Below are 19859 nucleotides of genomic sequence, written 5' to 3' on the forward strand. Positions count from 1 at the left end.
TCATCACAAGTTTATTTCAATTCATAACCATTTTCAAAAATCATATTAATGCCACAATGCCGGCATAAACTGCATCCGCTTTTCAGAAGACACAAGCATCAATGGCCATCACTCATAAAAAGATACAGAATTACAAATTCGACTGCTATATATACTATGTACTCTCCAAAATAAAATATATAATCCATACTATGTTTAGCACGCAAGCATTCTTTTGCCTGCTGTTAGTATGTAATAAGTATTAGAAAATAAGATTATTAATCTTCTTTGGAGTGTTGAAGAAAGCCAATATATAATATAAGCCAACAGATGAGTGAAAACGGTTTGGCCACCCTGGAACAAAATACATCCCCTCCTGTTCACAACGAATATACAAGAGGAAAATAATTAACCATGCTGCAAATATCTCATTCAGTCTTACTCTTTAATGTAGTCAGATCTCTACCCTGTTCAACTATGCATACCATAAAGAAGGCTTTTACTGTTTCAAACGAAAGCTGATATTGAAAAGGCCAAGGTCAGTGAATGCTTGTCTGATTTCTCCTTGTTTTGCATTGACACGCTCGCCTTGTACAAGCCCGCAGTCCAAGTCCCTCACCGTGCAACCGATACTTCACAGTGATGCTGACGATTGCATACATCAGCCATAACATTAAAACCACCTGCCTAATATTGTGTAGGTCCCCCTCAAGCCATCAAAACAGTGCCAACCCGCATCTCAGAATAGTATTCAGAGATGATGTTCTTCTCAACACAATTGTACAGAGCGGTTATCTGAGTTACTGTAGACTTTGTCAGTTTGAACCAGTCTGGCCATTCTCAGTTGACCTCTCTCATCAACAAGGCATTTCCGTCCACAGAACTGCCCCTCACTGGGTGTTTTTTGTTTTTGGCATCATTCTGAGTAAATTCTAGAGACTGTTGTGTGAAAACAATCATGCCATGATCCAAATCACTGAGATCACATTTTATCCCCATTCTGATGGTTGATGTGAACATTAACTGAAGCTCCTGACCCGTATCTGCATGATTCTTTACACTGCACTGCACTGCTGCCACACAATTGGCTGATTAGGTAAACGCATGGATGATTGTTGGTGCCGGATGGGCTGGTTTGAGTATTTCGGTAACTGCTGATCTCCTGGGAATTTCACACACGACAGTCTCTACAATTTACTCAGAATGATGCCACAAAACTAAAAAAAACATCCAGTGGGCGGCAGTTCTGTGGACGGAAACGTCTTGTTGATGAGAGAGGTCAACAGAGAAGTACCAGACTTGTTCAAACTGACAATGTCTACGGTAACTCAGATAACCGCTCTGTACAGTAGCGGATCCTGGCAAAGGTGATACAGGCAGGTGCCTAGGGCGGGCGGCAACGCTCTCTGGGGTGGCACGACAGGTTACCTGATCGATCGCCTCTGCACAGAGCTCACAAGATCGCGATGAGAGAACGGTGCCCCGAATTGTGCCACCCTGCCCCAGGTTTGCGATGGCTGAAAGGTGCCCCAAATCGTGAACCCCCGCACAGAGCTCGCAAGATCACGATGGGGAAAATGTGCCCTGAGTTGTTCCTGACAGGCTACTCATCCTAAAAGGCTCAAAATGGTTAGGATTACAGATGTTCAAAATGTAAGATAACCATAATCAACAGTATAGAAACACATGACAGAATCGACTCAGTGGCCTTGAGAAACAAGTAAATCAACCATGTGATTGCCGGGCAGATTTGACAAAGTCATTGATAATTTTGCATCATTATATATATATATATATATATATATATATATATATATATATATATATATATATATAGTTACTTCATTTCCACAAACATTGTCTAGTTTTCCCCCAAAATGAAAACTCTCTCATCATTTACTCACCCTCGTGCCATTCCAGAAACATGCCTTTCTTTCTATTGCAGAATGCAAAGGAAGATTTTTACAAGAATATTTCAGCTCTGAAGGTCCATATTCAAGTATATGTTGACCAGAAGCTCCAAAAAGCACATAAAGTCAGCATAAAAGTAATCCATTAGACTCCAGTGGTTTAATCCAAGTCTACAGAAGTGAGATGATAAGTGTGTGTGAGAAATAGATCGATAATCCTTTTTTACTCTAAATCTCCACTTAAACTTTCAGATCTGATAGTGAAACTAAACAGGCATCACATGTGACTTTAAGATGTGAAAGTGGAGATGTAGAGTCAAAACATTACTTTGATCTGTTTCTCACTCATATTATATCACTTCTGAAGACACGGATTTCATCACTGGAGTCTTATGGATTACTTTAATGCTGCCTTTATGTGATTTTTGTAGCTTCAAAGTTCTAACCAACATTTACTTGCATTGTATGGACATACAGAGCTGTTTTGGCGGCACGAGGGGGACACAGCATTAGACAGGTGGTTTTAAGGTTGTGGCTGATCGGTGTAAAATGTGATTATTGCCCAATCATGTTGCATCAGACTCGCGTTGAACTATTAACACAGCTAGCTATAAGCAAGACTAATAATAGTCTATATATAGCCTATTTTTAAAAGAAGTGTGGCGACGCCAGCGTCAATTCAGCATCTGTTCGGCTTTGGGGAGTTTGCACGCGCATCACGTATAATTGCGAATTCTGTAAATCCAGTTATTGGTAGATTACACTTTGCTGCGTTTGATAAGTAAACGCTGTTATCAGATGCTTCGTGTCTGCTGTGGTCTCCAGGGGAAGTCACTGACCGATTCAGATTGAGGTTTTTATACTAAAGACTTAGAAGCAAGTGGCTCACCAAAGTCTCACACAGTTCTCACTCTACAGTGTCATGACGGTGTAGTGATTTTCGTGTATTTCAGTTGGCTTATGAAGTTTCACTATTTGTACAAACATTTTAATATATATATATATATATATATATATATATATATATATATATATATATATATATATATATATACATTTTATTTTTATATATAATATAATAAGTGTATATATAATACAAATATATATATAGGCTACACCCCCTCCCCTCGTTCGGTCCGTCGCGAGTGCGAGCGCGAGCGCACCACGCACTCGCGCGCACACTGATGAGTGCAGTGCACTGGGTTCAGGCGTTTCCTTTTAGATATTATATTGATCTCTGGCGACGGAAAATGTGTGGAGGTTGGGCGACGCATTAAAGCCGCAAGGCCCACCTTTGATATTATTCAAGAAATAATTAAATTAAGAAGTCGCGTACCGTCGCGACCACACAGAAATACTTTGGCGTCCATGTTGTATTCATACAGCTCAATCGGGCGATACATGCAACAATATAGGCTACCAGTATAAACGCCTTTTGTGTTTTAATATAGGGGCAAACTGGCAAAGAGTAGAACAATGCACGCTGCTATAGTCGCATATCCCACCCAATGTTCAATGCGTCCAAAGATTACATGCATCCAGCTGATTGAGCTTTAGAGTGGAGGTACTCACAATTCCCTGGTGCAGAGCCCTGTGCAATATCTAAAAGAGTTAAGAGCGTATGGAACAAGGATATCCGGGGCAAATGGATGTTATTCTTGTTAAAAATAAATAAATAAATACACATAGGTATTAATAATTTATCATGCAGTGATCATAGAATTTTGATATTGGGATGATGCGCATCCTATCAATGTAAGGAGACAGCCTATAACTCTCCGCAGCTATAGCATACCCTAGATCACACTCATGGGCAACATGTATCAGAGGTAGTGTGTTTCTATGCATGCTAATGTGGGGGGCTCTTTGCGCGAATTACGCCATATAACCCGATTTGATCGATAAATCGATACGGTCATCACACATGGAACGCGGCTCGCTTAAGGAGCAACATTATTACCCATATGCGCGGTACGCAACAAGGTTGCATTTATAATTAGAGACAGAGGAAACATTTAAAAATTAATTCGCAGTTTTTATTATAACTGTACCATAGCCGTAAATTCTCAACCGTGAGCGCGCGGCACTGACATGTCAGCCGCTGACGCCCGGTTGCGGTGAAGAGACGGAGAATAAGGGAGGAGATGAGCGATAAGGCATCATGGAGGAAACGGTACAAAAATGCAGACTTACACTTCGTAGTTCCTGCGTACGATCCTTCATTTTTCCCCCGCCGTGCTGGCCAAAAACGTCGCTTGAGATTTCCGCTTCGTTCGTGTATTTATTCTGCAATAATTTTTGTTTCCACAGATTCGGGTGGTTTTCAAATAGGGGACGCCCTGTTATCCCCCTCTGCGCTAATTCACGCCTTTTTCCTTTTCCCTATTCCTGGTTCAGTGATGGTGCGTCCTCCGTGGCGGTGCAGTAATGCCCCGCAGCGCGCTCTGACTCCAGCACACGAATGCGATTCCGAACGCGGTACTGATGCTGCAAAAAAAGAGGTGGGGGGAGGGGAGCGATGCAGAGGGATGGAACGCCTCTGCGCATGCGTCGCCGTCTCCTCTTCATCCCTTTCGCTTTACCTGCCGCCCCTCCCCCACTCCTCTCTCTCTCTCTCTGTACTGTGCGTCTCCGCAGCGCGTAACAGCCCGACGCTCTCCATGCTAAGCAGGGAACTGTAGTTTGTTGTAAGCGGAATGAAAACGCAGGGGGGCTTTCCTGTTCTGTAGTACCTTTTGTACCATGTAACTTTGAAAAAATGAATTATTTGGAAGTATATCTGTAAACAGTTATATCAGACTTAACGTAACATGCTTGATGTTATTCATTAGAGCTTGTTTATTTAAATAATGGCAACAAAAATGAACAGGATCGAAATGGCGCATGATGCAGAGTTAGGGACTGATAGTTTACATGAGAGAGAGACAATTTGGAAACAGTTCTGCTTTTTGAACCAACAATTTGAAATTATGACATCATCAGATACATTTCTGTAATTGTATCAGATGGAATGTGAGACAAACCAAATAATAACACAAAAGCACAATTGAAGTTTGTGACATTGATTTCCCATCAAAAATGATGTCACATCCTGGAACAATGGTAACTTGCTTTTATAAGTATAAGTCAAAATAATGGAAAGATATACTGAGGACGTAGCTATAAACAGGGCTGGACTGGGAAGAGAAATTGGCCCGGGATTTTGCATAGCAACTGGCCAAACTGTGCACCGTTTTGTGGTCCGTTCTGCATAACGCGGCAGCCCATTCGGCACGTTCCGCGTCCGAACCACCGGCCCGCTCGGTTCTCCCGATGGACATTCCGCCCCTGATTGGCCCAAAAGTGCGTCGACCCACCGGGAAAATGCCCGGTATGCCAGATTAACAGTCCAGCCCTGGCTATAAAGATATCAATTGTTATAAAAAGCTATAAATTGATCTCAAATTAAAACAATATTGGCAAAAACAATTGCAGAAAGGGGAAAAAACTAAATTTAAATGCACAGGCAGAAATTGCGGGGTCGGGGGTCAGGACCCCCTCCCCATCTGAGGGTTGTCCCCCCCTAAAATATCATTAAAATATGTGTATTGTAAATAATATATTCTTATAATTATTGTTAAAGAAATAAAATAATACAAATGCAAATGGGGCAACAACAAAAAAACATTTTTAACATTTTGAGTCCCCCCTCCCTTGTTTATTTTGATGAAATTTTCGCCCCTGTTTAAAGGTTAACCTCAATCAACAGCAATAGACCTTTTTCACACTCCAGGTTTTTGAAGGAGGAAGTAAAAGATTTTAGGGTAAACATCAACAGCGGAGAATGGGAGTGAATGGGAGATCACAGCAAATATTATTTTCAATTACTCCAAGAGCAAAAGAAAAACCCACAATTACATCTGAATAACTTTCCAGAAGAACAAGAAAAAAAATGAAGAGTGGTGGATTAAGACAGTCAGATGGAAGCTGATTAATTCCAGGGTAATATAACACAAAGTGTAATGTTATAAAGACAGATATGTGCCTCATACTCAAAATATTCCTTCAATGATATTGCAATGACAATGAACGATGTTTTAATGGTATTGAAGGATGTGCTTCAGTCATCTGTGCACCACCAATGTTAACTTAAGCAGGTGATAGAGCAATCGCACATTACTTGCCGTTGCTTGAGATATTTGACCACAAAGCAATTTTATTTCATGATTTATTTTTATGGGACTAGTCTTACAAAGCAGCTTGGGCCTAAATCAACTAAAAACAGTGCAGGGCCTTATGCGGATACTTCCTGGGTAGGGTCAATCCTACAGAGGGCGCTGTGTGGCTCAGAAAGTGTTTCGTCCTATTTGTAACATAAACATTTCTTAAATCCTCCTGTTTTTATGCATTTACTTGAATTCATAATGCATTTGAGATATTAAGCAGCACATGGAAAGATGTGTCAGGTTAGGTAGGTTAGGGTGTGGAGACCCACTTTACCCCATGATTAATATAGAAGATGTCTAAAAAAAATTGAGATTGAGAATCATTTGAATCCTATACTAATTTAATGTGTATAGACAACTAAGCATTGCCTTCCTGAAGCATGTAACCACTGTCAATGTGTTGTTTTTTTTTTTTTTTTTCCCCAAAACGGAGTGATCCGACATGTCAGCAAGTTTGGGCGGGACATTCAGTTTGTCCGAAGAATTAGTCAGGGTGTTTGGAAACATCAACATTATATTTGAATTTCTGTTTGGTGCCTCTAATGGCGCATAAATCACACACTTCACAGTTTAATGTGTTTATTGAAAGCAATTCTGTAATCTGAGATAGTAGACACTTTTAAACATTAATTATGTAATAAAAATAATCAAAGCATAATCTACAGTATTATCAGAGAAAAGAAGCATTTGTGCATTTGTTTCAAAACCATTCGATTATAGAAATGAAATGGGCTGCTCTCTGCCAAAGGGGTTGTAAGACATTAAAGTACCGTCACCACCTGGTGTCGGAGCGTATTTCTCACAGTATGACCCTGTAAGACTTGGGCCACACTTTGCAGTTACGGACACTTTAAGAGAGCCATGCTTAAGTCCAATAGTCTTCTGTACATTGTTTCCTTGCTCCGGGACTATAGAACCCTTTCCCAATAGATCATCATCCCAGCGGTTGTCACGGTCCCACACCTCAAATACCAATGGCCTGTAAAGAAGATTTAAGAAGTCGAATAAATAGTATTAGAATATGAAGTTTCTTTATGTAGAGAGACATTATCACCATTTCTTGTTGGAAATATTAAGATTAAACTTTATTGTCATTGTGCAGAGACAGTTGTTTTCGCATATCTCAACTAAGGTGGGGTCAGAGCACAGGGTCAGCCATGAAACAGCACCCCTGGAGCAGATAGGGTCAAGGGCCTTGCTCAAGGGCCCAACAGTGGTATCTTGGCAGTGCTGGGGCTTGAACCCCCAACATTTCGGTCAGTAACCCAGAGCTATAATCAAATAATTCAAAGGGGCAATAATTATGTTGACCACCATTATTTTTACTCGTACATCACTGGGGTCTCTGGGACTGACTCTGGGAATGACTGACTTTGCAAACATAACCACTACCCTATTGACAAGTTAAACCAGCTTGAGATGGTTTCCTGGTCTTAGCTGGTATAAGCTGGTCTTGCTTTCTCTCCCAGCCTGGCCAGGAGAAAAGTGCCCAAAACCCATAAGACCATAAAGGACTACTGTGTCCAGCAGTGTATTTTATGACTTTATAATTCACTCACTTTTTCATCATCAGATCCACGTCTCCAAGATGAACATTGTAGTTCCACTGAGGAAAGTTGTTGTTCCAAATCACAGGGCTTTCATGTGGATTACTTTTAAAGATGACTTTTACATAACCATCCGTTTTAGAGAAGTAGTCTCCCCACAATCCTGATGCACTCATTACTATCACGCTCAGAGTTGCCACTCCTGGCTTGGTTGAGCAGCAGTTACCATCCACATTATTATGACCACCGCATTTACATGCACAGTTAGGTTTACGATGACCCACCTTGCAACCGGAGGGGCAAGCAACTGATATGGCACTTTTGGTGATGTAGTTGCTGATGGCAGCCTGTAGACCGATTTTTCTGGCTGAGTCATTTTGCACCAACATATGCAGTGAGCTCAAGGTGTAGGACACAACTCCAGGGATCTTCTTCAAGGACTTTAGCCAAACTCCATAACCACTCTGGTTGCTTGGATTAAAGAGGATATCATGCTGCTCACCATTACCCCCTAATATTTCAGTCTCGCGGTCAGAGAAGGATGCGCTGAAGCTTTTTCCTCGCTCTAGTTTTTGTTTTTTGTCATTGCAGTAGCTTGATTGTGCGCTCACCTTCACGCCCTTAATGACACCAGACGCCTCTGCCGATAAGCAGTTACTCACATCTTGCACTGAAAGACCACTCAAGGCAGCCTTGCAGGTCTGAACTGCAGTGGTTGAGTGTACTCGACCTCCCAGGTCGACCCTTCGCAAAAAATGCGTTCCGTAGATAGAGATAAAATGGTTGTACGCCGCCTGTGACTTGCTGTCAAATTTAACAGGAAGGGCTCGGATGGAACTGCTAAATTCTTTGGTCAATGGAGGAAGAGCATGAAGACGAAATCTGAGATGAGAGATGAGCAAATGCTATGCATTGTTACAGGGAATTTTGGAGAAAGAAATCAACTCATTGACTAGTTAAAAGGGATCAACAAAAAATGAAAATTCACCCATAGTTTTCTTATCCATTTTCGAGTTCCATCCAAACCTGTATGATTTTGTCTCTTCCTTGTAACACCAAAAGAGCTGCTCTTTTCAATGACCCAAAGGTACAAACAGGCACCAAAACAAGGCCTGATCTCATGAAAATTACCTAGCTGTGGCAACATTTTCCTAAATGACATTTTGTGCTTCATTACGCAGATCCAAGATGAAATGTCCACTGTGGCAGTAAAAGCGAGCTTAATGCTTTATGAAGATTTAAATAAACAAAGCCTACCTCCCTACCCTAAACTTTAAACCTAAACCTAACCAATAGTGTCAATTGCAATTGCAACCATGTAATTTTGTGGTGCTTCTATGGCATTTTTGGACTCGTAAGTGCAACGCTCCATCAGTTGAGCTATTGCGCAACTTCATCATGATGGAATAAGCTTATAAGTTCAATATGTAATGCAAATGTTAAAACACATCGCCTTATAAGTCAGGAGCTATAGTAAAAAATGTTTGATGTGATAAAATAGAATTATGTGAGAAACAGTGCAAAAAAGTAAGTGTTTATGAACTGATCATTTGCCATTTTTACTCATGATATGTGTGAAAGGGAATAAAAGTCATTGCTTTTGAACAACTAGTGTACATTCCAACAGGAAAAATGCTGCAATACGTAGAACGAGTCACGTAAAAATAATTTAGCAAAAACGTAGGTATACAGCCAGATTGTTATTCCATGAGAACAGGCAGACTTGTATGGAAATGAGCAACTTGGACATTCTCCTAAACTCCTTTTGTGTTCCACAGAAGAAAGAAAATCATATTGATTTCAGTAAATGATGGTGGAATTTTCATCTTTGGGAGAATGCTTCTTTTAACATTTTAAGTTGTCTTTACTGTAAATAAGTAAACAAGTGCCCACAAAACCATGCACACACACACACACACACACACACCACACACACACACACACACACACACACACACACACACACACACACACACACACACACACACATATACCCAGACTTACGAGTAATAGCGACAGGAGAAGGTGTGGCTTGTGTAGGAGTACTTGTCTTGAGATGCATGGCTCTTGGCAAACCTCGCTGACCTCGAATGAGTGCCACCTACAGCCACGCCTGCCACTAATGGCACACTCAGCCCCACCTTCCAGCTGACACTGGCTGAATTGGTGGTGTCTTTAAGAACTGAGCTGGCTGACTCGTGCACTTTGGCACTGATGCTTTGGCGGCATTGCACCTTAATACGCCAGTCAACCACTGAAGTAGGCAGCTTCTGTTGCTGGTTAAGCAGTTTGTTTTCACACTTGGTGCAGTTGCCGTGCTCTCCTCCATACATGTAGTTCAATACATCCACCACGAAGGCTCCTGTGGTCTTCATTCGCACGATGTCAAAGCCCTCTCCCACCAAATTATGCCCTGGCACGAATGGGAGCCTCTCACATTCAGTGCTAGGGGCCGTTTCGCAACACAGGGCAAGGGGGAGAAAGAGGAGCAAAAGAAGTGGAGCCATTTGCACTGCAGCCTGAGAGAGACAGGGGATTAGACTTGTTCATTATTGTATATATTGCAGACCTTATTCACGCTAGCGCCATCTTTGATTTTCAATGGGAATGAAAACGAGGCTGTGAGGGATAGACCGACAGTCTCTTCAATGGCATGAATGGTATAAAGCCGTGTAATGCTCCTAGATCACATCTCATTTTCCACAACTCTTGTTGTCTAGAGTTCTTTGTATACAGAATTTTCTTGGACAGATATTTTGTTTTGTCAGTGGAACGATCCTGTAATTTTACTAACAAATGATTGGATGCTTCTCTATAATTACTACTACAAATAATTTGTTTTGCTTTCTTTTGAAGAATTCATATATGTATACGTTTTAAAGGCTGTTCCCCAAACTGCAGCACAGTGTGTTATTTAAGGAATAATAATTGAGCAATACAATGCATGTAATGTGGTGGCGTAGTGGTCTAAAGCACATAACTGTTAATCAGAAGGTTGCTGGTTCGAGCCCCACAGCCACCTCCATTGTGTCCTTGAGCAAGGCACTTAACTCCAGGTTGCTCCGGGGGGATTGTTCCTGTAATAAGTGCACTGTAAGTCGCTTTGGATAAAAGCGTCTGCCAAATACATAAATGTAATGCCTTTTCATTTAACCGATCCTTCACTCTATGCAGAAGTGCAATCTATTTTGCAGATTTTACTCAATTAATATGTGATTTCCAACATAGTTTTTCATCAATTATAACTCCTAAAAATGTAATTTCTGTTACTTGTTCAAATTTTGCATTTTCAATTATTATTTGTCAATATGTAGTGATCACCTTATTTCCAAATATCATGCATTTTGTTTTTCCAAGATTTAAGGACCATTTGTTTATATCAAACCATTTTTTTTTTACCTTTTTAAATTCTTGTTCCCCAATCTTAAATACCCTATCTAAATTCTCATCAGAATAGAATAAACTTGTGTCACCTGCAAACAAAATACATCTAAGCAACTTCGATACCATCCCAAGGCCATTCATACACAAAAGAAATCATTTTGGACCTAAAACTGATCCCTGCGGCACTCCGCATCTTATCTGCATTAACTGTGTTACCGTATTGTTTAAACTTACATATTGGTACCTATTTTTCAAATAACTTGTTATCCTAGAATGAACTATACATCTAACACCGTATTTACATTTTAGTAATAATTCATGATTTATGGGATCAAATGCTTTCTTCAGATCGACGACAATTCCATCACATTATTCTTGTTATCAATTGCAGTAACTATTTCCTCTACTGATTCCATTAGTGCCATTTCATTTGAAATATCGCTCTTTATCTGCCTCAGTAACCATTCACTATCATTGCATCTTTTTGCATACAATGAAAATGAATGGTGACTGAACATTCTGTCTCACAACTCTATACGCATACTACGCAGTCTGTGTAGGGCGCCATCTCCCTAGGGGGGCACAATCTTAGGGTACCAGAAAGTCCATCAGCTGCCCTTACTCGCACATTATATGTTATTCAAGGACCAGAAAGCAGTTGTGGAACACAGACGATCGCTTCACGCTCATATCACACGAACCCCCACCATCACCCCGGAACACTGCGTAGGGTGTCAATTTGGCCAACAGCGGCCCTGGTCATATGGGTTTGACACAACACAAGGGTGGGTAAATGCTGACAGAATTTTCATTTATGGGTGACTATTCTTTCAATAATTGTAATAACCAAAGTTTTGGTTTAAGTTTGCAAACACCTGAATGGAAATTCTGAAAGAAGTATTTCTGATGCATCTATTTCCAGTTTAAATTGTTATCGTCCTACAAGCATCAACACTGGATTATTAAATAATATATGCCAATCAAAACTTAAATATTTTAAGTAATATAATTAAAATAAACAAATAACCAATTTCTCACTAAATATGTGTAAAATTGCATCCAACAGCAACTTGACAAACACTCTGAAATGTATAGCAATAATTTTAGTAAAATGTTCAAATATTGTTTGTTTGTTTCACCTCAAGTCACTTCAGGACAAAATTCGTATTTTCAGTAACAGCCTGGAAAATACAAATTGTTAACCGCTAAAGTCCATGTTTGTATTTTGGCAACATTCAGAAAAAGTGTATCTTAATGCATATTAATCCAAGTTCATATTTTTTTTGGAATACTGCCATTTTTCAATATGAAAACATGTTGGTAAATGAGAAAAATATAAGGCAATTCATAGCAAGTAAACATCTGACATGTAGCCTAATATTATTCTCAATTTCCAACCTGATTAGTTATTGAAAAATAGCTGCATTCCACCAAATAATAACTTGCATTAATATGCATTAAGGTACAATTTTTCCAAATGTTGCCAAAATACAAAAGTGGACTTTAGTGGTCAACAGTTTATATTCATATTCACACAACAGAGCCCGTTCAGACAATCAGATAAAAATTGGATGTTTACTAAATTTAAAAGTGCGTACGTGATCTTGTCACATGATCTCTGAAGGGATGATTATAAAATCATCTCCAAAAAGGATGCACGATGAAAATGGATGTTAGATCAATAAATCATGTAGAATTCATGACTTACAACAAGTAGGATCTTTGATTGAGGGCAAGCTATGCATAATTTTTACCATCACCCATGCATGTAAATACAAATGTCATTACAACAAATGTACCAACAAAACTTAAAGCAATATTAATCTTATGATGTAGCCCATCAGAAATCACAAGTCACACATTCACGTATTCAAATGCAGTCCAACTACTTAGAGACTGAAGTAACACAGCAGAATTGTTGCAATAAGATGCTAAAGATGGTGCATCAATGTTTTCACTGAACTGTTTCTTAAATAGGAGACACGGTATACATTGTACTTCACACACAGACATATTAGAGACAGTTCAATTGTGAATAATTCAAAATTCCAACACAAACTATGAAAATGCTTGTAATGTATATTTACCTAGTTTGTGAGGTTACTCTTAACAGTCTTGGTTGAACAGTAGGGCAGGACAGAAGTTTCAGTTAAATAACACTCATGTTAAAAAAAGGGAAAAGGGAGCAAAAAACATGACTCAGAAACACCATTGTTCGTGTTAAAACAGTGATATGTTCCCTTCACGCTCTTCTAACACTGCAAACCCATAAAAACACAAGCACATATGCACACCCTTAAAAGTCAAACACCCTTAAAAACATTGTTTATTCACCTTTTGTCTTTATGGATATACGTAAATGAAAAATTCAGGACATCAACCTAGTGTCAGAAATCTTTGCAAAGTGATTTTAAGTGGCTTGTACGAATTGCTGCAGTTTCCTGGTGGAACGAACACTAGAGGCTCTACATCTTTTAATCACTTTCACATAAATCACGAGTAAATAGGCAGATTATCAGTTCATAAACACTTACTTTTCGCCCTGTTTCTCACACAATGCTATCGTATGACATCTAAACATATTGACCATTGTGTATAACTTGCAAGGCAATATATTTTAACATTCCCATTACAAAAACAACGACATTTACCAACTTGTTCAAGCACAATCAAATTGCAAATTTGCTCAACTGATAGAGCGTTGCACTTGTAAGGCAAAGGACAGGGATACGAGTCCTGAAGAGCATGCAAGTGGATAAGTGTGGCTGTGGCTCGGGTGGTAGAGCGGGTCGGCCACTAATTGCAGGATTGGTGGTTGAATCCTGGCCCACATGACTCCTTGGGCAAGACACTGAACCCCAAGTTGCTCCCAATGGCTCTGCCGCCATTGGTGTGTGAATGTGTGTATGAATGGGTGAATGAGTCACAGTGTAAAGCGCTTTGAATACCGTTAAGGTTAAAAAGGTGCTATATAAGTGCAGACCATTTCCCATTTGCTTTATTTGGAACTATTGGTTAGGTTTGAGGTTTAGGTGGTCGGTTTTGTTGATTTAAAACTCAGTTGAGTATTAATCTCACATTTGCTGTTTAAGGCACTGTCGGTTAGGTTTCGGTTTAAGGATTAGGACCCTTTAATTGAATGGTGCTTTTTGGGGGTCCACATATGGTTTTTTTTCTCCATATATTGTAGATGTAGAAGAGAACTCTTCTCAACGGTAAAATGAGATGCACTTACTACAAATCAATCGTGACACATTGTCTTCCACTCACGATAATCATTGCAAGGGGTCGTATGAAACAAGATTTAATATCAGTCTTGATTCTCTTCTATCTGTCTGCTGAATTGAATGCATTCAATTACAGACTGTTGACCTCCATATTGGCTGTGATTGGCATCTCTGGATCTGGATTCTATTGGTTCTTATCTTACTTAGATGAAACATCCTACCAAGTCAATTGGAAAGGATCACTCTCAGCACTCTAGGCTTTCTAGGCTCTCACTGCACGCATCGGAATATACTCATGTGAACCGACCGCTTATGGTAAATGGTCTGCACTTATATTGCGCCTTTTTAAGCCTTAACGGTATTCAAAGCGCTTTACACTGCCTCTCATTCACCCATTCATACAACAATGGGGACAGAGCTGCTATGTAAGGTGCTATCCTGCCATTGGGAGCAACTTGGGGTTCATGTGGAGTCATGTGGGCCGGGATTCAAACCACCAACCCTGCAATTAGTGGCCGACCCGCTCTACCAACTGAGCCACAGCCGCCCCTTATAAGAATGTTTTATTCAAATGTTTTAATTTTGTCATAATTTATTCCAGCTCATGTTGTCCCAAACATCAGGTATGCCTTTCTTTCTTCTTTGACATTGTTAGGGCAAGATGTTAGGGAGTGACAGCCATTCGTTTGCATTGCATACAACTGTAATGTTTCAGTCTTGTCTTGTGGCTATTATGGAAACAGTGTGAATTTTATTGTTTATTTCCAGGCCCTGTGCACTTCCATTGTTAGTGCCTTATTGGAACCACTTTTTTACTTCTGTGCTGACTTTTAAGGATGCTTGAAATGTCAAGATGCCTGATGACTCTTGACTCACTTCATTTCGTACAGGTCATCTTACTAGCATGCTTCAAAAATGGAATAAATGTCTGACTAAACAAGTTTAGAGAGAAGTCGCCGTTCTTCACATCTTTCATCTGCAGTGTTTGCATAAATGGTGTCTAAACCACTGTTCCTCTGTAAAGATAACACCAATGCATTCAAAAACCATTTGCCTTTGCCTTTGCCTCCAATCTTACTTTCAACCATTCACGTATAAAAATACAATTACCTTTGTTTTTCTTGAAATATAGACTACATTACACAGTGAGAGAAAAGTCTGGACATCCTTGGCTGAATATATGTTTTTCATTGTCTTTTGTAGACAAATATAATGAAGATAAAGCAGCCATCAAGTGGCCAGAATACATAGAAACTCCTTCTAATGTTGAACCCTCACAGACCCAAATATTAAGATTGATTTATAATCAATATAATGTCCTCTTTGAAAGTGTTTTTTGGTTTTTGGAAATACATTGCAAAGTGGCGACGCTGGGCATTTAGGGTTGCAATATGTCACCACTGTTTTTAAGACCGTACATGAAAAAACATTTCAACACACAAAAGTATAAAAAATTATTTATTACAAGCAGTAAGGGAAAGTTCATGAACAGTTAAGAAATGTGACTGTTTAAAACTAAAAAGCACTATTGATATGATCATATATTTTCTGGCATGATAAAAAATAATAAAAAAATGCCCATTTCTTTGTAATGTATATTTTTATTATACCATGAATACCATAAAACAACAATATTTGTAATGACGGAATAGCAGAATTCTTTATATATGATTCACTGAATAGGCTGCATTATGACATTATAGATAAAGTTTGTGCCCATAGTTGCATTTTGCTACGTTTGTCTTAAACGTTTAAAAGATTACATTTTTGGGGCAGGGCCATGACTACGCAAGCCCGGTGCCCAATCAGGCTAATCAGCCGAGGAGAGGGATAAGTACGGTGAGATGCGGCTGTTCGGGAGAGATAGAGCTATACACATCTGCCGTGTGTGTGTGCTCATGTTTGTCTTTTTGTTTCATTAATCAATATTTTGATGGTTCGCCCGGTTCCCGCCTCCCTCCCGGAACTCTGTTACAGCCACCTATTTCGATGTGTTCAAACCCAAATCTGATAAAGTTAGGAGAGTATGCTGATAAAAACAAAAAGGAGTGATTTGTAAATTCTATTCATCCTGTACAATATTGAAAGCAGCACAACAACACCCAATTGTACTTCATTGTCGTAAGGTACCACACACTGCAAGGTTTACCAGTGCTCGGCTGTATAAGCAGAGAGTGTGGGTGCTAGATTGGCCTACCTGCAAATCTGTCTCCAATTGAGAATTTGTGGTGCATTATGAAGCATAAAATACGGCAACGAAGGCCCCGTATAATTGCAAAGCTGAAGACCTGCATAATGGATGAATGGGGGAAAATTCTGCTTGCTAAACATGTCTTCAGAGCCCAAACGCTTAATAAGAGTTATTAGAATAAATAGTGATGTTACACAGTGGTAATCACTCGACTGTCCCAACTTTTTTGGATCATCTTGCAATCATCTGATTTGAAACGAGTGCATGTTTAAATAAATAATAAATACACAAGGTAAAACATAATGTGTTGTAGTGGTGAGTTTAATATTGAAAAGTGTGAAAAGCATTTACAAATCACTCCTTATTGTTTTTATTAGCATTTTCGATATTGTGCCAACTTTTTAGGAATTGATGCTGTAGCTTTTATCCATATTTAATTCATATTTTTAATTGCTTTAAGCAAACATTGCAGTTCATCACTGGTACATTGAATGTTAAAAAGCGTCCTAGGTAGCACTTCAAATGGTTGAGAAAGTCTCCAGAGTGGGAGCTGTAAACTATAGGCAAAGCTATAACATTATTTATGATTTGTTTAAAAAATGTTGTCACTAAATAATTCCCATATTTCCATGTGTTGTAGTGTTGATGACTTACCATTATTCTAAAATGTGGGAAGTTGTCATATTAAAGGAAGACTAAGCGTATGCATACATTTGACTGGGTTGTTTCGAAACTATTATTATGGCTTCTTATGTACTTATTTAAACAACAGAGACGTTTCACCCGGTACATTTAGAAAACACAAGGTCATTTGAGGTGAGTGTAATATCCTGAAACTCGGAGTCCACTGGGGGAACATTGGAGATTGATTAGGTAGTTGATGTTTGCATGTTTTTGTGAGATGTGGAACACTTAGTGAATGTCTTTGGCATGCTGACTCCTCCAGAGAGACACTTCTTACCGTTATGGTGGCGTAGTTATTACATCGATCCTCAGGTAGATATTACGAGGGGCTAATGTAGGTCAGAGGAGACCAAACCATTCTGAGTGGAATTTCATTGTTTATTAATCATGATATTCCATTTTGCCCAGCCATTCTTTCCTTGAATATCATACTTGCATTTTTCAGTTGAGATGTGGATTTAGTCATTGCAAGTGAAACTGAATAGAGTAAATCTGACTATGATAAAATCGTGTTTACATTTTTTGAAGATGCTTGAGTGGTGATTGACTGTGCCAAACACAGTTCTGCAATGGTAGGGTGGTTGCCAGGGTGTTGCTATGCAATTGCTAAGGTGTTCTGATGGTTGCTAGAGTGTTGCTAGGTGGCTGTTAGGGTGTTCTGGGTGGTTGTTCACCAAACCAAAGTCCAAAGAGTTCAACCCCACTTCCCCCAAGATCAATTTTCTAATATTTTATCACCAATTTAACATTTTGGGAAATCCAAAAGCACGTCTCCTCAACAAGCAACATGATTTGATAATTCATGTTTGTAGCACAATCGGTGAATGAGTTCAAAGTTTTTAATACATTTAATAAATTAATAAATACAAAAATAAAAAAATGCACATTGGGCATTAAAAGGAGGCTCAACCATATTGACCAATTTATAGCTGCAAAGTTTAATAAAGGTGTGAATAGTGATACTTTTCTTTTCTTCCTTCCTTCCTTCTTTCCTTTCTTTCTTCCTTTCTTTCTTTCTTTCTTTTGATCATTGTGCATTCAAAATATATATGGGACTGGGATCTATACCTCCTGGTTACCAATGCCACACAGCATCATATCTCGGTTTAGTCTGTTTGTGATATAGGCCATGAACACATGCTGTGGTATATGTGGGTTAACCCATTTACACCAACAGCGTAGCTGAGTCCGACCCAGATGTTACACCATTTGTAAACTCCTTCGTTCTGACAGGCCTGTGGACAGAGAACAAACTTTAGCAATGCAGGATGCATCTGGATGCACATGGACTTATGGCATTATTATTGCAATTCCATTTGGTGGTGCACAAATTACATATTTCACCTTCAACGCACCATTGAATCATTTTTTAGGCTGTGCTGAAGACAGCTGCAGCAGGGCTTGTTTGATTTCTCATTCTGTGCTGCACTTTATGTGCCTTGTACAGGTCACCGAGTACAGTGACAGCGAAGTGGAAAACTTGCAATTGTTCTTAAATGCCTGCCAAGCTGCTTATCAAAGTTACCGCAGTCCCCATGCTGACTAGAAACGACACAAGAACTGGGGGGGTTATACGTGAAAAGCACAGACGAGATTGTGTTTTCCTTCTTGTTTTCTTTTCTCTCTTTAAAAACAGCTATATTGATTATCTTTAGAATTTATTAAGGTATTTAATCATATGTTTTCAAGTAAGAAAGCCTTCTTGAGATTGCTAAACACCTTCCAAAACCTTAATACACTACATGAACAAAAGTAGATGGACACCTGCGTCTAATCAACAATTTTGGCTATTTCATCTAAACTCATTACTGACAGCTGCATAACATCAAGCATACAGCCATCCAAGTAATAGAATGGGGCAAACCTTTTCTGTTCCTGCATGACAATGCCCCGGGGCACAAAGCGAGGTCCATAAAGTAATAATGTGCAAGAACTTCACTGGCATGCACAAAGCCCATACTTTAAGGGAACAGTTCACCCAATGCTAAAAATGATCTCATCATTTACTCACCCTCATGCTATCTATTTCTTTCTTTAGATTTTTAGAAGAATATTTCAGCTCTATATCCTTACAATGCAACTGAATGGCTACCAAAATGCTGAAGGTCAAAAAAGCACATAAAGGCAGCATAAAAGTAATACATACAACTCCGGTAGTTTAATCCATGTCATCTGAAGTTATATATGTAAGGTGTGGGTGAGAAATAGATCAATATTTAAGTCCTTTTTTACTTTTTATTTGAATAAACGTATTATCTTCCTTGAGGTCCACTTATAATGATTGTAAAGTTTTTTTGTACCAAAAGTCATAATTAAGTAATATATAATAATTTTCCTCCCTATCTCCGGCCCTCTGTCTGAGGCCTTGTACACACTAATATGTTTTTGTTTGAAAACGCATCTTTTTCTCTCCGTTTTGACCTTCACACTGAGACGGCGTTTTTGTCCGCGAAAACTGAGCTTTTTGAAAACGCACTCCAAAGTGGATCAATTTGAAAATGCCGTTTTCACGTTGTAGTGTGGACTGTGAAAACGGATGCTTTGGAAAACGATGAAATATTTTAGTCATGTGATCTATCCAACCAAAACAATCAAGATGGTGGCCTGTGTTATAGCGGCGCTGTTGTGCCCGATACTCACTTTGTACAACCTTCACACTGCATTCCTTCAAAGGCGAAGGGAAGTTTACTCGGAATTGGTGTCTGGTGACAGAACGTGATAAAAACACGTTT

The 19859-nt window shown here is 39.3% G+C and overlaps 2 protein-coding genes across 3 annotated transcripts in view; both read right to left on the bottom strand.

Moving 5' to 3' along the window:
• Positions 1–4351, bottom strand: part of stx1b (syntaxin 1B) — a 71944-nt gene extending 67593 nt beyond the window's left edge. Inside the window, exon 1 of the mRNA XM_052136602.1 lies at positions 4083–4351. Within this exon, the coding sequence (XP_051992562.1) occupies positions 4083–4112 (30 nt within the window). The 5' untranslated portion in view covers positions 4113–4351. The remainder of the gene's footprint in view (positions 1–4082) is intronic.
• Positions 4352–6675: 2324 nt separating this feature from the next.
• prf1.3 (perforin 1.3) lies at positions 6676–13180 on the bottom strand. Of its 2 annotated transcripts, none has more exons than XM_052136573.1 (4): positions 13113–13180; positions 9646–10160; positions 7654–8523; positions 6676–7073 (listed from the first exon to the last, which is right to left on the bottom strand). In XM_052136573.1, the coding sequence occupies exons 2-4, from the start codon at positions 10146–10148 to the stop codon at positions 6809–6811; spliced, it is 1638 nt and encodes a 545-aa protein (XP_051992533.1). In that variant the 5' UTR covers positions 10149–10160; positions 13113–13180; the 3' UTR covers positions 6676–6808. The 2 variants fall into 2 exon arrangements, with proteins under 2 accessions (XP_051992533.1, XP_051992532.1); XM_052136572.1 differs by lacking the exon at positions 13113–13180 and adding an exon at positions 10623–10720.
• Between the last annotated feature and the right edge of the window lie 6679 nt (positions 13181–19859).

The sequence above is a fragment of the Xyrauchen texanus genome, chromosome 10 (assembly GCF_025860055.1).
Source record: "Xyrauchen texanus isolate HMW12.3.18 chromosome 10, RBS_HiC_50CHRs, whole genome shotgun sequence".
NCBI lineage: Eukaryota > Metazoa > Chordata > Actinopteri > Cypriniformes > Catostomidae > Xyrauchen > Xyrauchen texanus.

Excerpts from the sequence above, each read along its gene's own strand:
- prf1.3 (XM_052136573.1), bottom strand. The coding sequence starts at position 10,148 with ATGGCTCCACTTCTTTTGCTCCTCTTTCTCCCCCTTGCCCTGTGTTGC. Across the intron at positions 8,524-9,645 it reads TTCTCCTGTCGCTATTACTC|ATTTCGTCTTCATGCTCTTC; the intron begins GTAAGTCTGGGT and ends CTCTCATCTCAG. Across the intron at positions 7,074-7,653 it reads GTGGATCTGATGATGAAAAA|GCCATTGGTATTTGAGGTGT; the intron begins GTGAGTGAATTA and ends TCTTCTTTACAG.